Source organism: Chlamydotis macqueenii, chromosome 29, assembly GCF_036417535.1.
Source record: "Chlamydotis macqueenii isolate bChlMac1 chromosome 29, bChlMac1.mat, whole genome shotgun sequence".
Lineage (NCBI taxonomy): Eukaryota > Metazoa > Chordata > Aves > Otidiformes > Otididae > Chlamydotis > Chlamydotis macqueenii.
In genome coordinates this window covers 562,950-577,197 of record NC_141584.1, presented here as the reverse complement: position 1 = coordinate 577,197, position 14,248 = coordinate 562,950, and the positions used below count along the sequence as shown (strand labels likewise).

Below are 14,248 nucleotides of genomic sequence, written 5' to 3'. Positions count from 1 at the left end.
TTTATTGTCGCAGAACACGTAAATAAAACCAGATTTCGTTAAAATAAATTAAAACGGTTGCATAGACCCCCCCCCACCCCTCAGTTAAAATAACATCAAGTAGTTGCAAACAGACCCCCGCGCCCTCCCCACAGGACGGCCCACGCCCTCACTGCAGGCAGACAGGCAGCCCGTAGACGACGGGGGCCGCGCCGATGAGGTACTTGAATTTGGGGGCCTGGCGCGCCTGGGTGACGTAGGACAGGAGCGGGGCGCCCGAGCCCCCCCGCAGCCAGCCCTGCAGCAGCGCCTGGGCGTAGCGGTCGATGTCCCGGTCCGTCACATCCCACAGGTTCCCCAGGACGAGGGGGCTGGAAGGGAGGAGGGCGTTAGACCCACTCCCACCCCAAAAATAAACCCCAGCATGCAAAGCCACCCCCCAAAAACTCCAAGAGCCCCCCAGCGCTCACCAGCCGGCCATGATGTACTTGAGGACGATGCCGGAGCCCTCCAGGCTGCCGCGGACGGTGAGCGCGGCGCTGCTGCAGCCGAAGAGCAGGGCGACGGCGCGGCAATCCAGCCGCGCGATGGTCTGGCCGTCCAGCAAGCGGGCGCCCGCTCCGTGGCCCGCGTAGCTACGGGGAGAAGCCCCCCACGGGTGAGTGCCGGCTGCCCTCGTACACCCCCCTGCCAGGTGTCCCCCCCCAAGCAGCCCCAGCGATGCTCACATGTAGAGGTCATGCTCCAGGAGGGCAGCCTGCATCTGCTTCTGGCTCGGGACGGCTCCTGTCACCCCGCTCCAGCCCGGCTCGCTGCGGGAGAGACGGTGAGAAGGGGTGGGGGGCGCAGAGCACCCCCTCCCTAACCCCACAGCCACCCCAGACCCCGCTCACCTCTCAAACCAGCCCCGAAATCGCTCCTCAGTGCCCAGGAGGTTGCTGTGAGGGTTGAGGACGTAAAAGGTGCTGCTGGGGTTGACGCCTTGGCTCAGCACCGACCCTGCCTGCTGCTGGAAGCCAGGAGACAAGGGATGAGCGGGACCCAGCCCAGGGCAAGGTTTTGGGGAGGCGGGGGGGGTTCCCCAAACCGCAGGACTGGGGTACGCAGGGTGCCCCCCCACCCCGTTACCTTCTGGGCCAGGGAGTATCCGAGCAGGAAACGCAGGGAAGGGAGCCTGGTTACAGGCACAGGCGCCAGGCACGCCATGCTCTCCCAGGGCAGCTTCTGCAGGTGCTGAGAGGAAGAGGAAGAGGAAAGCGTGAGCGGGAGGGAGGCAGCAGAGCCCAGAGAAGGTGAAGGAGGAGCAGGGCTCTCACCTTGTCCAGCACCAGGACGAGGGAGCCACGGTCCTGCTTGGCGCAGGCTCTCCGCTTCTCCACCGCCTCCTGCAAGAGGAGCTGAGCCTCGCGGGGCTGTGCTGGGCAGAGGCCGAAGGCCAAGGCTTGCACATCCTCACGGGTGAGGAGGGCAGCGGCGTTCAGCACCACCTGCGGGGAGGAGGAGGAAGGGGTCAGCGGTGGCAGAGCAGGGGGGCTCAGCTCCTCAGAATTCCATTCCCAGCCCGGGTACCTTGAGCAGGGTGGGATCCAAGTCCCTGCAGCCGCACCGGCGGAGCTGGGGGTGCAAGCGTGCGGCTTCCTCGGCCAGCCCGGGCTCGGGGCCGCTGGGGATCAGGACACCCCTCCAGCAGCCCAGCACCTGCATCTCCAAGGTCTCGATGAGGCTCTGCAAGAGGTCAGAGAGTCACTGGGGGGCTCCAGACCTCCCAAATCTCCAAGATGTGCCCCACATTGGGGCGCAGGGGGGCTTTCCCCCCACCTTCATCCTGCTGTCCAGCTCGGAGCGGCGCAGCCACCAGTCTCGCTTGTCCGTGCAGGTGTTGGCTTCCTTCTGCTCCTTCTGGATGGCGTCGAAGTTGCTCAGCACTGAGCGCAGCGGGGCCTGGAGGAGAAAAGGAGCCGTGATCAGAGCTCCGATCGCGGCCAGGCTGCCCCACTCCCGCCCTGCCCTCACCTTGCCAAGCGCGGCGGGGATGCGTATGCTCACGGGAGCGGTGCCCTTCTCCAGCCGGGTCAGCAGCAGCGTGTCCCCTACGGAGCCAGGCTGGATGCTGGCGAGGGTCAACACGCACATGGTCACCCCTGAAAGTCACACCCGGACCTTAAGGCCAACCCCAAGGGCACCATCCACCGCCCAGCACACTCCTGTGTGATGAGCTGCCTGGTCTCTGTCCTCGCGGCAGCCCTTACCGCTGGGGATCTGCTGCAGCTGTGCCTGGAAGCCATCCTGCACCTCAGCGCACAGCCCCGTGGAGCTGAACACGAAGAGCCTCTCGAGCTCAGCGAGGTGGTGGCTGCGCTGGGCAGCGCTCTCCTCCTGCAAGGACAGTCCGCGGAGCTGCTCAGCCACGTCCCCCGCCGACTTCTTCTCTTTGCTGCAGAGGGAAAAGGCAGTTGGGGGGAATAAGCACCCCAAAATCCCCTTTGCTGGGGGCTCGGGTGGTGTCGGACGAGCCCCTTCTCCGCAATGCTCTGGGGATGAAGGCAGGGACTCACTAAATCTTCCTGTGGATGATGCTGAGCAGCTGATGGCGAGTGGTGACAGAGACCGACTCGCAGAGCAGGTACGCCGTGGAGAGGGGGTCCCGGTTCCCTGTGGCCAGGGCCAGGAGCTGGCAGAGCCGGCTGTAGAGCGCGCCGGGAGGGCAGTGGCTGATGCAGTTGAAAGCATCTCGGAGGAGCTCGACGACTGCGTCCAGCGAGGAGACATCTGGAAAGGACAAAAGCGACAAAACCCCGGAGTGGGATCAGCCACTGAGCACCCGGGCAATGCTCCAAACAGCAGCGAGGACAGAGGTGGTGTCCCCAGCATGGCCACCAACTCCCAGTCTAAGACCAGCATCCCACGGGCTGGAAGCTCGGAGAGCAGCCCCATGTTACCCTTGGCCAGCAGCCTGACGCCCATCCTGCCCCTCGCCCGCTTCCCCTCCACAGGAAACGGTGAGGAAATAGGACACACAAAAACCCCTTCGTGGATCAAGATAAAGACAGGGAGATCGCTCACCAGTTACCAGCCAGCCAAAACAAGTTCAATCTGGGGAAAATCAACTCGTTACTAATTAAAGTAGCTCTGAGTCGTATCCACCCAGCAGAAAGCCACGTCCTCCACGCTTGCCGGAATGGATGCGGCAACCCAGACAAAGCTCTGGCCGTAGCTCAAAGGAAGGGAGTGACTGGCGGCTCACGCTAGCGGGGCTCACTGACAGAGCTTTAAACTAGACTTGTACGGGGACAAGGACAATGTCACACCTTCCCGTGACACGCCGGGGTCAGAGGGGCGGGGTGACAGCGAGGGCCCGCAGCCCGCTGTGCTGAGATGTGCTGGCCACGCTGCAGCGCACTTGAAGTCTTACGGAGAGGTAATAGGAGCCGAGAGGGAAACAACAGTGAAACACCCCAAAAAATTAAGGGCTGCTCCTCTAAAGAAGGTGACACTGCCACCAGCTGAAGTGAATCCCACGACTGGTGCATGGCTATCAATGGCTGCAGGCTGTTCAGAAGGGACAGGTGAGGCAGGAGGGGAGGAGGCGTCGCTCTCTACATCAAGAAACAGACAAAGCGTGAAGAGCTGCCTCTGAACAGCCCACGAGCTGGTTGAAAGCTCACGGGTAAGAGTTAGAGACTGAGGCAGCAAAGTGGAACAGGAGAGACGTGGAGCTGGTGGAGAGGGTCCAGAGGAGGCCGCGCAGATGCTGAGAGGGCTGGAGCAGCTCTGCTGTGAGGCCGGGCTGGGAGAGCTGGGGCTGTTCAGCCTGGAGAAGAGGAGGCTCCGGGGAGAGCTGAGAGCGGCTCCCAGTGCCCAAAGGGGGCTGCAGGGAAGGTGGGGAGAGACTCTTCAGCAGGGCCTGCTGGGACAGGACGAGGGGTGATGGTTTTAAACCAAAAGAGGGGAGATTCAGACCGGGTATAAGAAATTTTTTACACTGAGGGTAGTGGAGCACTGGCCCAGGTCACCCAGCGAGGCGGTGGATGCCCCATCCCTGGAAACATTCCAGGCCAGGCTGGCCGGGGCTGTGAGCAACCGGATCCGGTTGGAGATGTCCCTGCTCCTCGCTCCTGGATGGCCTTTAGCGGTCCCTTCACACCCAAACTATTCTACAATTGTACAACTCTCTGTTTTTGCAGGGGTGCTACTGGCTTCACAGAGAGGCTCAGCTTTGGCTCTGGTCCTGCCCACAGTCCCCAGCACCAGAACCTCCCCACACACACCGCACTGGGGGCTCACCGGCCGCGGGCAGGGTGGAGAAGAGGGTCTCCTCTGGGTGCAGGGGGTCCTCGCTGCCCAGACGCTGTGCTGCCAGGACGTCCTCGCTAGCCTTCTGCTGCGGGACCTCGCACTCCCCATCTGCGCCCTTCTGCCCGCGCTGAGGCAGCTGCCTCCTGCCTGCGGGGAGGGACAGAGGTGCCTGGTCCCTGGACTGGTCGGGGACTGGTGGCAGCAGTGGGGACAGCCCCATGCAACTGCTAGGGGTGCACCAAGGCAAAACACCACCCCTCCCCAATCCCTGGGGTAGCCCAGCTCACCTGGGGCACCCTCCTCTTCCTCAGAGGCCCGCAAGACCTCAATGCTGATCTCAAGCTCTTCCACTGGTTTCTCCTCTTCCTCAACGGCCCTCAGAAGCTCCCGCTCCTCCTCTGTTCTCTTGCCGGGAGCCCTGCGAGTCGCCCGCTCCCTCTTCTCCTCCACAGCCCCGGCTCGGCGGGCGCTCGGCCGCCCTCTCCGGGGCTGGGCATTGCTGCTTCGGCCGCCCGTCCCCAGCGAGCTCACCTGCGACCCTGCAGATTTGGAGGGCAGAGGTTTCTGGGTGCAGGACGTCTTGCGGGTGGCAGCGGGGCTCAGCCTTGCTTTGGGATCCTCCATGTCACTGTCATCGCTGAATATCACCTAAAGGGACAGGGGTGTCAGGGCTGGGATCAGGCACGCCAGGCTGCCCCTCGGCCCCCTCCCCGCTCACCTTCAGGCGAGTTTTGACTCTCCCCAAGACTTTGGGTGCTCGCAGGAGCTGGGACTTGCCGGCCAGCGGGGAGGATTCGTTGAAAATGGTGAAGGGAGTCCTGGGGCCGGGGGCTGCGTGCGCCTTGGCGGCGAGACAGGCTTTCTGGTGCGGGGTGCAGAGCGTTGTCACTGGCCGGATGACAATGGGGGGCACCTCGCTGTCCGAGTCACCCAGAGCAAAGACGTCGGTGCTCGGCACAACTGGGGGCTTCTCTCTCTGGCTCTTCTTTACTCTGAGCTTGGGCGCAGCGGGGGCCAACGTCATCTTGTTTTTGCGCCTTTGGGGTTGAGCCTTGTTCATTTTGAGGGTCTGGGGCACGGCTGCCACTTTGGGCTCTGCCGGAGTCACCGCAGGCAGCTGAGAGGTCTGAGGCACGGCTGCCGCTCTGGGCTCTGCTGGAGTCACCATGGGCAGCTGAGAGGTCCAAAGGCCAGCAAAGATGGCGTGCGCAGAGTCACTGTCCTTGGAGGCCAGGCGGCAAACGATGGCCATGGCTTTGGCGAGCAGCAGGGTGGCCCTGGAGACCTCCAGGCTGGGCAGGTGGGGTCTGCGGGACGCTAGGAAGGTCAGTCCTGTCTCCAGCTCCTCCTGCAGCTCCTCCGCCAGCTGGGGGTTGGCCAGGCACTGAAGGGCCAACATGGCGTAGCCAGCGGCCACCAGATCGTCCAGCAGCTCCAGCGCAGGCAGGTCGCGGCCGACAGAGCCGTCCCACAGCTTGTCTCGCAGCACGGCGGCAAAGCGGGCGGCCACGGCGGCACAGCGCCGCAGCGTGGTGCGGATCAGCCCCAGCCCCTCGGCCGCGTTGCCCACTGCCAGCTCGGCCTGGGCACAGGAGAGGAGCCAGCACAGGCAGAGTGCCGAGAGGGTCAGGTCAGAGCAGAGGCAGCACGAGCAGGATGCCGGGTGGGTGAGGAAGGCCAATCTCTTCTTCCTCTCGGACTTCAGCTCTGGTGAGGCGGTCAGAGCATCCTTCTTCTCCAGCTTGCCCACCGTGGCCACAAACTCCAGCGCAGGGCCCTTCAGGAAACCCTCCTCTTCCCTGAAGGGCTCAGAGATGGGGTCCCGGGGCTTCTTGCCCTCGAGTTTGCCCTTCCTGGGCAGGATCTTTATCTGGTCCTTCTGATTCTTGATGCCTTTAAACTCTGCGGGTAGAGGGGAGGGTTATTTCTGCATCCTCCCTGCACAGCCCTACCGCAGCTTCCGCCGCAGCCAGCCTGAGGAGGGGTAAGGGAAGCCGGACCCCATGCTTCTGCTTTCCCCCGCTACGCCTTTCTTGGCTGGAGGAGTCACTCAACGAGCCAAAGCATGGCTTGGAGTTATCCTCCACCTCTGCACCCTCCTGGGTGACAGGGATCGGCTGCTCCAGCAGCATCTGCGCAAGGCAGATCCTTCACCGCAGCCCAAAAGCGGGCGCAAGAGGGGTCATCCCTGGCACTGCCTGGGCTTGGGGCTCACCGGTGTCAGACTCCAAAAGGGAGAACGCATGCTGGAGGTCGAAGCGGCTCAGCTCCAGCTCACTCTGCTGCAGCTCCAGCTGGGCCTTCAGCACCAGGAAGGAAATACACCTAAGGGAGGGAAAAAAAAAAAAAATAAAAAAACCCACAAAAAACCAAACCAAAACAAACAGCCCTCAGACCCCTGCCCCAACAGCCATCGCTCCATGCCCAGTGCAGTGCAGGAGGGAGGCAGGCAGGCAGCGAGGAACAAGCTCACGTCTGATCTGGCAAGCTGAATTCACGGGATAACGCAGCCCAAACCAAGCTGAGAAGGTGCCAAACCCTCCCAGCAAGGCCAGCTCCCCACCAAGGGACGCAGACACCAGTGTTCCCCGCGGCTGCAGGGCAGTTCATCCCTAACCAAGCATCCCCCAAGCTGAGGACCAGGCTGCGCCCCCCTCCATGGTCAACTCACCACCGAGGGGCTTGCAGTTTCACGGCCAGCTTGACGGCCTCCAAGCAGAAGGCTTTGGCTTTACACACCACCTCCAGCCTGCTGAGGAGAGCCACGAGCTCCTGCGAGCAGGCCAGCACGTCAGCCAGCACTTGCCACTTCAGCAGCAGGTTGTCCCCTGCGAGGGAGGACAGGAAGGTGACCGGAGCGGCTCTTCCTGCCGAGGCGGGCAAGGAGCCCGGCTCTGTTTGGAGGAGCGGTTGGGTTTTGGTCCACACGAGCGAATGGCTCACCGTAATCCACAAACTGGACGTCAGATGTCGTCGTCTGACAGCCCAGCACCTCGCTGCCCATCAGAAGGAGGATGATGCTGCGGAAGAGCTTGTGGGCATCGGTGAGAGCCGCCTCGGGCGTCTTCCACCCTGTGCGAGGGCAGTCGTGGGTGTCAGCACTGACCAAGACCCTCCCCGGGCTCAGGCCAGAGCAACTCCCCCAAACTCCCTCTCCTCCCTCCAAACGGGCTGGTTTGGAGAAGCCAGAGGGCAAATGTTTGCACGGAGCTTCGTCCATGAGCCCCGTCAGCCTGGTGCTCACCGGGAGGGTTTGAAACACCCCCCGAGAACTCACCTTGCACGAAGATCTGCTGCCGGAGCGCCAGCGAGAGGCGGGCAGCGGGGAGGCTCAGGTAGACGGCCACCAGCTGACGGACGTGGGCTCGCAGCAGGTACCAGACCTTCATGATTTTTTGCAGAGCTGGGTTCTGGAGCACCTCCAGCAACAGGGCGAGACCCTCTTCAATCTGCAGAGGGAGAAAAAGTCATCAGCCACGGTCCAGGGTGCCTCCATGCCGAAAGTGACGGGTACCGAGATAGCCAGAGCGAGCCGCTGCAGTCTCCTCTCGCCCTCTGACTCTACTTTTCGGGCAGAAAAGGGCTTTTAGGAGCGTTACCCGGTGGCTGACACAGCACAGCTGGCTGCGGAGCAGGAGGCAGGTTTGCTGCAGCAGCAGGAAGGAATCATCACTGCTGTCGGCTTTCTGCAGGCAGTACTCTATTTCCTCCAGGAAAAGCTGGAAAAGCCAAGGTGCCGGCATGAGGGCTGCGGCCTCGGGGATCGGCCGAGCTCGCCCCACGGCCCTTTCCCTCCCTGCCAGGCTTACCTGGGCATAGCTGGGGCACTCCAGCTGGAAGAGCAGCTTGGTGACCTGGCACAGGGCACTGGCCATGCCCAGGTTGTCCCCGAGCGCGCTGCACAGGGCTCTGACCAGGAGGTAGCTCTCCATGGCCTGCAAGGGCTGGGGGCAGCAAAAAACCCCACGGTCACACTCAGAGGGACTCTGGGCGCCTGGGGAGGCTGCTGGCCCACTGGCCAGCTCCCCTCCAGCGTTACCTTGGCCATCAGCTTGTAGAGAGCTGCCAGGAGACGCAGGGAGGCTACAGTCTGCTCGGGGCTGCGCACGGCCGGGACGCCCGGCATCACCAGGAGCTGCTTCCACAAGGCGAAGGCGTCGTCCAGGCTTTTGGAGAGAGCTGAAGGCACAGCGTGGGTCTGAGACACTCCGACCCCAAACCGGGCACTCCCGGTGAGCCTCTTCACAAGAGCCCACACCCGCCAGTGTCCTCACCGGTCTCTGTCACCAGGTTGAAGGAGATGCCGTCGTACAGGAACCTGTCCTCCAGCAGCCTGCCTTCATAGTTGAGATCGTTGGGCTCAAAGTCATCCAGGTTCTTTAGCCCCTGAGCTTTGGTCCTCCGGTCCCTCTCTATGCTCTGCAGTGAGGGAGAAGGCAGTGGTGCCGCACATTAAAAAACACCACGAGGTTTCCAGCGGGGTAAGGGCGGCTTTTGGAGGCCTCAGTGCAGAGCTGAGTGTTGCCAGCAAGGCTGAGGGTACCCAACAGGCGGCACGGAGCCTGTTTCGGGACCTGTTTCGGCATCCCGCAGCGCCCCACCGCCGCCCTCACCCACCTTTTCCAGCTTGGACTCCAGGGTGCAGATGTAGAGCCAGAGCAGAGCCTGCGCCCGGTCATCGAGGAGCCGGTCCTGGTTCTGGGCGTTCCTGGGCACCAACTCCAGCAGCCGCAAGGCTTCACAGACCGCGTCCAGGGAGGAGCTGCTGGAGAGAGGGGTTAGAAACAGCTTTCTGCCTCTGAACCCCCTGGAGTATTTTAGGGGAGGCACAGATACACCCCAGGACCCCAAACGGAGCAAACAGCCAGAGCAATAACACTCTGGATCCTTAAAACTCTCCCTGAGGGCCCTCAAATGCTCCTCCGGGATCTTCAGGGACACAGGGAGGCCATCTCAGCACACCAATGTCCACCCACCAGTCCGTCTGCCGGGCGTTGCTGTGGTAGCACAAGACCTGAGCCAGCTCCGTCAAGCCGACGGCTCGCTCGTGCAGGCGGCTGCTCTGCTCCGAGCAGATCTCCAGCAGGTCGCAGAGGACGTTATAGCGTTCCTGCCCCGTGTCGGCTCGGAGAGTCTTGTAGGCCTTCAACTCCGCAAAGAGGATGGTCACCAACGTCTCTGCATCCAGGCTGTGCCCCTCCAAAGCTTCCTTCAGGGTCCTGTGGGGAACGGGAGCTGCAGGGGGGGCTCTGCGCAGAGCGCAGTGGAGCCAGGAACATCTCGCAGGGAGAAACGTCCTCATTTGCCCAGCTGGGGAACCGCAGCTCTCAAGACACCCACCTCCCACGCGCCAGGCAGCCTTCCAGGTCTTACCGTAATCGCAATTCCTCAGCTCCCTGCTTTACAGCATCTGTTTTCACTCTGACCCAGAGGGACACGGGCTCTGCCAGCAGCTCCCTGATCTGGCCCCGCAGGGCGGTCAGCCACTGCACCACGCAGGCCAGGGCCCTCTCCAGCTGCCCCAGCTTGCGGTAGCTTTCCACCTGCAGCCTGAAGCATTTGTGCAGCTGCGGGGAGAGCACAGAGAACCGGCTTCAGCGTCCTGTCGAGCAAACTCCCTGCCTCCCACACTCCACACTGCAGGCCCCTTTCCGGCCTGGGCAAAGGGAAAACCTCGGAGGAGGGAACCGGGGTTGTTGCAGGAGCAAAAATTGGTTCCACCCCCTCCTTTGCTCCCCTGGCACTGGGATCAGCTTCGGTTCAGCCCCATTTCTGCTGGAAGCGAGAGGCAAGCGCTCACCTTCTCCGGGGGTATCTCTGGACACGCGTAGGCATCCGCTGTCTGCAGCCTCTTGCAGAGGGGCTCGCAGATGGAGCTGGCCTCCTTGTGAAGGTTCTGGTTGTAGAAGATGTAGGCCAGCTTGAACGTGCACGATGCTGCCGCGAGTGAAACCCAAACATTAAAGACGTGATGGAGAGAGAACGACCCCTCTCTCCTCGTCCAGCCAGGGACCCTCACCCTCTGCCCCGGCCCCACCAGCCAGCATGGCAGAGACCCCCCTCGCTGCCCCCCGGGAACACAGACACTGAGCTCTGCGATCGTGTTCAACCCAAGGAGCCGGGTTTGGTGCCACCCGCCAGGCCAACACTGACCAGTGACATCGAGGTACTTGGCTCTCTCGCTTTCAGGGAGCCCCTCCAGTGCCTCCAGCATCCACGTCACTGTCCTCCCACAGCCCGCCGTCAGCCGCTCCAGACCCGGCCAGCCCTGCAACGGCTGCGGGGAGAGAGACGGTGGCTGGCAAGAGGCCGCTGAGGACCCACAGCCCCTTCCAACCCCACCAAAGCACCACCGCCAAAGGGAGAAGCCATCCAGCATCGCGAGGGTCTCACCCACCACCAGTGCCGGGGACGGTCCCCTCCGCCACCGGTACCTGGGAGCACTGGAAGGCGTCGTAGGCCACGCTGACAGAGAGCTGGAGGCTGCAGTACAGCAGCTGCTTCACCATGAGCTTCTGCTTGGCACTGTCGGGAGGAACCTGCGGAGAGGAGGAAAGGAGAAAAGCAACGTTCGTGGGGCCCGGGCAGCGCCGTGCTGCTGCTCAGGATGGGGACACCAGAGAGCGACGCTCCGCTGATGGATGAAGGGGAGCACCGTGCCCGGAGCGGGGTTATGGACCCTCCAGCTGCTCACAGAGGCTCTGGTTGACCACGCTACACCATCGCCCCGCTCCCAGCCACAGCCTCACCCTCTCCAGCAGCCGGCGGAGGACACGGCAGTGCCCGTCGGTGAAGGCGCAGAGTTCGAGCACGTCCTCCCGGCCAAAGGCCTGCTGCTTGCTCCTCTTCGTGTACTCTCCGAGGGACGAGACGAGGAACTGGCAGCTCTCAGCCAGCACCCTGAGGAACCTCTCCGAGGCCTCCGCCGCCGTGCCGAGAGCCAGCGCGGCCTGGGAGAAGGGCGGCCCCGCACGGCAAGCGCTCTCGGCCAGCACCTGGCTCAGCTTGACCCCAGCCTCCAGGATGGACAGGGGGTCACCGAAAGATTTTGCACAGCTGCTGGCGGCCCCCAGGAAGTCCCTCGCATCCTTTATCGCCTCCTTGGCCTCCCTGTACCGGCCGCTCTTGCAGAGATGCCGGCACTGCTCCAGGGTGAGCTCGAAAAAGCAGAGGGATTGCTGGAGGGTGGGTGGCTCCGCCGCCTCCTTCCGCAGAGCCGCCAGCAAGCAGTCCCTGAGCTGCTGGCCAAGGAAAGCCGAGCACGGCGCTCGCTGGGCTTCGTACAAGGCAGCGGCGGCAGCTGCCTGCTGCGCCGTCTGCGAGGTGAAGAAGGGGGGCTGCAGTGGCGGCAAGTCCGCCTCATCCTCCTCCAGCAGCAGCAGGAAGCGCAGGGCTTGCAGACGGAGCGAGAGGACGGCTCTACCCTCCTCCTGCGGCTGCTGAGGCTCGCCCAGGGCGTCTGCTGCTCTCCAGAGCACGCTGAAGCTGCTGTAGGTGACGGCTGTGAAGTCCTTGGAGGAGGCCTGACCGGGGCTGCAGGTCAGCAGCTGGGCACGGAGCAGCTCGGCCACCCTCCGGCAGGCATCGGCGCTCCCCCGGCCAGCCGCGTTCTTCAGCAGGTGGTAGAGGATCTTCTCCAGGTAGAGGGGAGCGGGCTGCGGCGCAGTGCTCAGGTAGCCGCGGCACGCCTCCTCAGCCACGGCCACCAGGCCAGCGGCATCTGCCGGGCAGCCCCCGGGCTCGCCCATCCGCTCGACGCAAATCCGGAGGATTCTGTCGCACGCTCGGCTTTTTCGTAGCCGGGAGGCCTGGCTGCTGTTGGAGGCATCTCGCGGGGAGGATGAGAGGCATTCCTGGGGAGGGGAGGGTGTCAGACCCCCGGCACCCAGCCCAGGGCCCTCTGGGGAGGGTTCTCCCTGCTGCGGTGCTGGCAGCGGAGCCCCCCCAGTCCCCGGCTCACCCTCAGCTCGGTGAGCAGCGCGCGTGTCCGCTCGCAGCGGTCCATCTGGGCGCAAAGGCAGCACCTCTGCGGTGCTTCACACGGGACACCGGCACTGCGACTGGGTGGGGTGAGCAGGGAAAGGTGTGGGACCCCCCCAGCTCCCAGCCCCTCCAGTGCTTGTGGGCAACTCCCAGCCCCGCTCCTCAGGCCCCCTAGTACTCACAGCCCCCCACCACACCATTCACCAGCACCCTGGGAGCCCCCAGCCCCAGTCCCCACAGGCCCACAGCCCCACCCGCCAGCCTCTTGGAGGATCGCAGCCCAGCCCCACTCCCTGGCCCCCCAGGGCCCACAGCCCCCCCCAGCCCCACTCCCTGGCCCCCCAGGGCCCACAGCCCCCCCCAGCCCCACTCCCTGGCCCCCCAGGGCCCACAGCCCCCCCCAGCCCCACTCCCTGGCTCCCCAGGGCCCACAGCCCCCCCCAGCCCCACTCCCTGGCTCCCCAGGGCCCACAGCCCCCCCGCCCCAGCCCCACTCCCTGGTCCCCTTAGGGGATCAAAGCCCCCTCCAGCCCCACTCCCCAACCCTTTAGGGGACCACAACCCCCCTACCCCCACTCCCCAGCAACCGCCAGCGCCATGGGCCCCACAGCTCCACTCCCCGGGCCCCTTAGGGGATCCCGGCCCCACTCCCCGGCACCCCCGGGCCCCCCCGTCCCCCTCCCCAGGCCCTGCAGGTCCCCCCCGCCCCCCAGCCTCACCCCCGCGCCGTCGCCGCAGCCGCCGTTGAGTGCCCGTCCCGCCTCGCGCCCCGTTCAAATACCCTCCGCAGCCAATCAGCGCGGGGCTCCGCCGGGCCGCCCGCGCGCGGCACGCCGGGAGTTGTAGTCCCCGCCGGTGAGGGCGCGCATGCGCACGGCGCTCTCCGGGGCAAGGGAAGGGTGGCGGGGCAAGGACCCCCGTGCGATGGCGGCGATGGTGCAGGGACCCTTGTGCAATGGGGAGGGGTCGGTGCACAGGGATCTCTGTGCAACTGGGTTGGTGTACAGGGACCCCTGTGCAACGCTGGTGGCTGTGCAGGACCCCCGTACGACGGTGGTGATCGTGCAGGACTCTTGTGCAACGGTGGTGGCTGTGCAGGACTCTTGTGCAACGGTGGTGGCTGTGCAGGACCCCCGTACGACGGTGGTGGCTGTGCAGGACTCTTGTGCAACGGTGGTGGCTGTGCAGGACCTCTGTACGACGGTGGTGATCGTGCAGGATCCCTGTGCGACGGTGGTGATCGTGCAGGACTCTTGTGCAACGGTGGTGGCTGTGCAGGACTCTTGTGCAACGGTGGTGGCTGTGCAGGACCCCCGTACGACGGTGGTGGCTGTGCAGGACTCTTGTGCAACGGTGGTGGCTGTGCAGGACCCTCGTGCGAGGGTGGTGACTGCGCAGGACTCTTGTGCAACGGTGGTGGCTGTGCAGGACCTCTGTACGACGGTGGTGATCGTGCAGGATCCCCGTGCGACGGTGGTGATCGTGCAGGACTCTTGCACAATGGTGGTGGCTGTGCAGGCCCCTCGTGCGACGGCAGTGGCTGCGCAGGCCCCGCTGTGGCCAGGCCACAGCTGGTTTTCTCGGCAGCAGCCTTGGGCTGGGGAGCAAAACAGGCGGGGGCCGACACCGCGGGGGTGTTTTGGCTGCTGCCGAGCGGCCTCAAGGCCGCTCCCGCTTCCCACGTGGCTTCCACGGTGCACGAGGATCCCCGCTGCAACGGGCACGGGCGTGCAAAGCCCCCGTGCACCAGGGCTATAAAAAAGCTGGGTTCACTGCCATGTTCTCCCTGATGAGCCTTGTTTCACACGAGCAGCTCCGCGCCGGCAGCGGAAGGAGCGGGAGCCTCTGGCCGCAGGAGCTGAGCCAGCCACAAATTTCCGATAAAACCACGGCTGCATGCGCGGAGCTCGCCGGATCCGGCAGCCGGGAGCGGGACGGGGGAGATAGCCACGGAAACAATTCACAGAGTCCCGGACTGGTTTGGGTGGGG

General features: G+C 64.3%; 1 protein-coding gene across 3 annotated transcripts; it reads right to left on the bottom strand.

Moving 5' to 3' along the window:
* Window positions 1-43: 43 nt before the first annotated feature.
* On the bottom strand, window positions 44-12,339 carry ESPL1 (extra spindle pole bodies like 1, separase). 3 transcript variants are annotated; one of them, XM_086768682.1, is made up of 30 exons: window positions 12,236-12,339; window positions 11,025-12,128; window positions 10,710-10,814; window positions 10,429-10,552; window positions 10,076-10,212; window positions 9,649-9,842; window positions 9,252-9,494; window positions 8,893-9,040; window positions 8,550-8,694; window positions 8,315-8,454; window positions 8,085-8,219; window positions 7,875-7,994; window positions 7,553-7,724; window positions 7,219-7,347; window positions 6,947-7,103; window positions 6,491-6,600; window positions 4,994-6,177; window positions 4,563-4,923; window positions 4,264-4,422; window positions 2,535-2,748; window positions 2,229-2,413; window positions 1,993-2,120; window positions 1,798-1,920; window positions 1,549-1,704; window positions 1,296-1,466; window positions 1,108-1,212; window positions 873-988; window positions 708-791; window positions 450-614; window positions 44-350 (listed from the first exon to the last, which is right to left on the bottom strand). In XM_086768682.1, the coding sequence occupies exons 1-30, from the start codon at window positions 12,278-12,280 to the stop codon at window positions 149-151; spliced, it is 6,561 nt and encodes a 2,186-aa protein (XP_086624808.1). In that variant the 5' UTR covers window positions 12,281-12,339; the 3' UTR covers window positions 44-148. The 3 variants fall into 3 exon arrangements, with proteins under 3 accessions (XP_086624808.1, XP_086624810.1, XP_086624809.1); XM_086768684.1 differs by having other exon boundaries at window positions 873-985; XM_086768683.1 differs by having other exon boundaries at window positions 8,893-9,037.
* Between the last annotated feature and the right edge of the window lie 1,909 nt (window positions 12,340-14,248).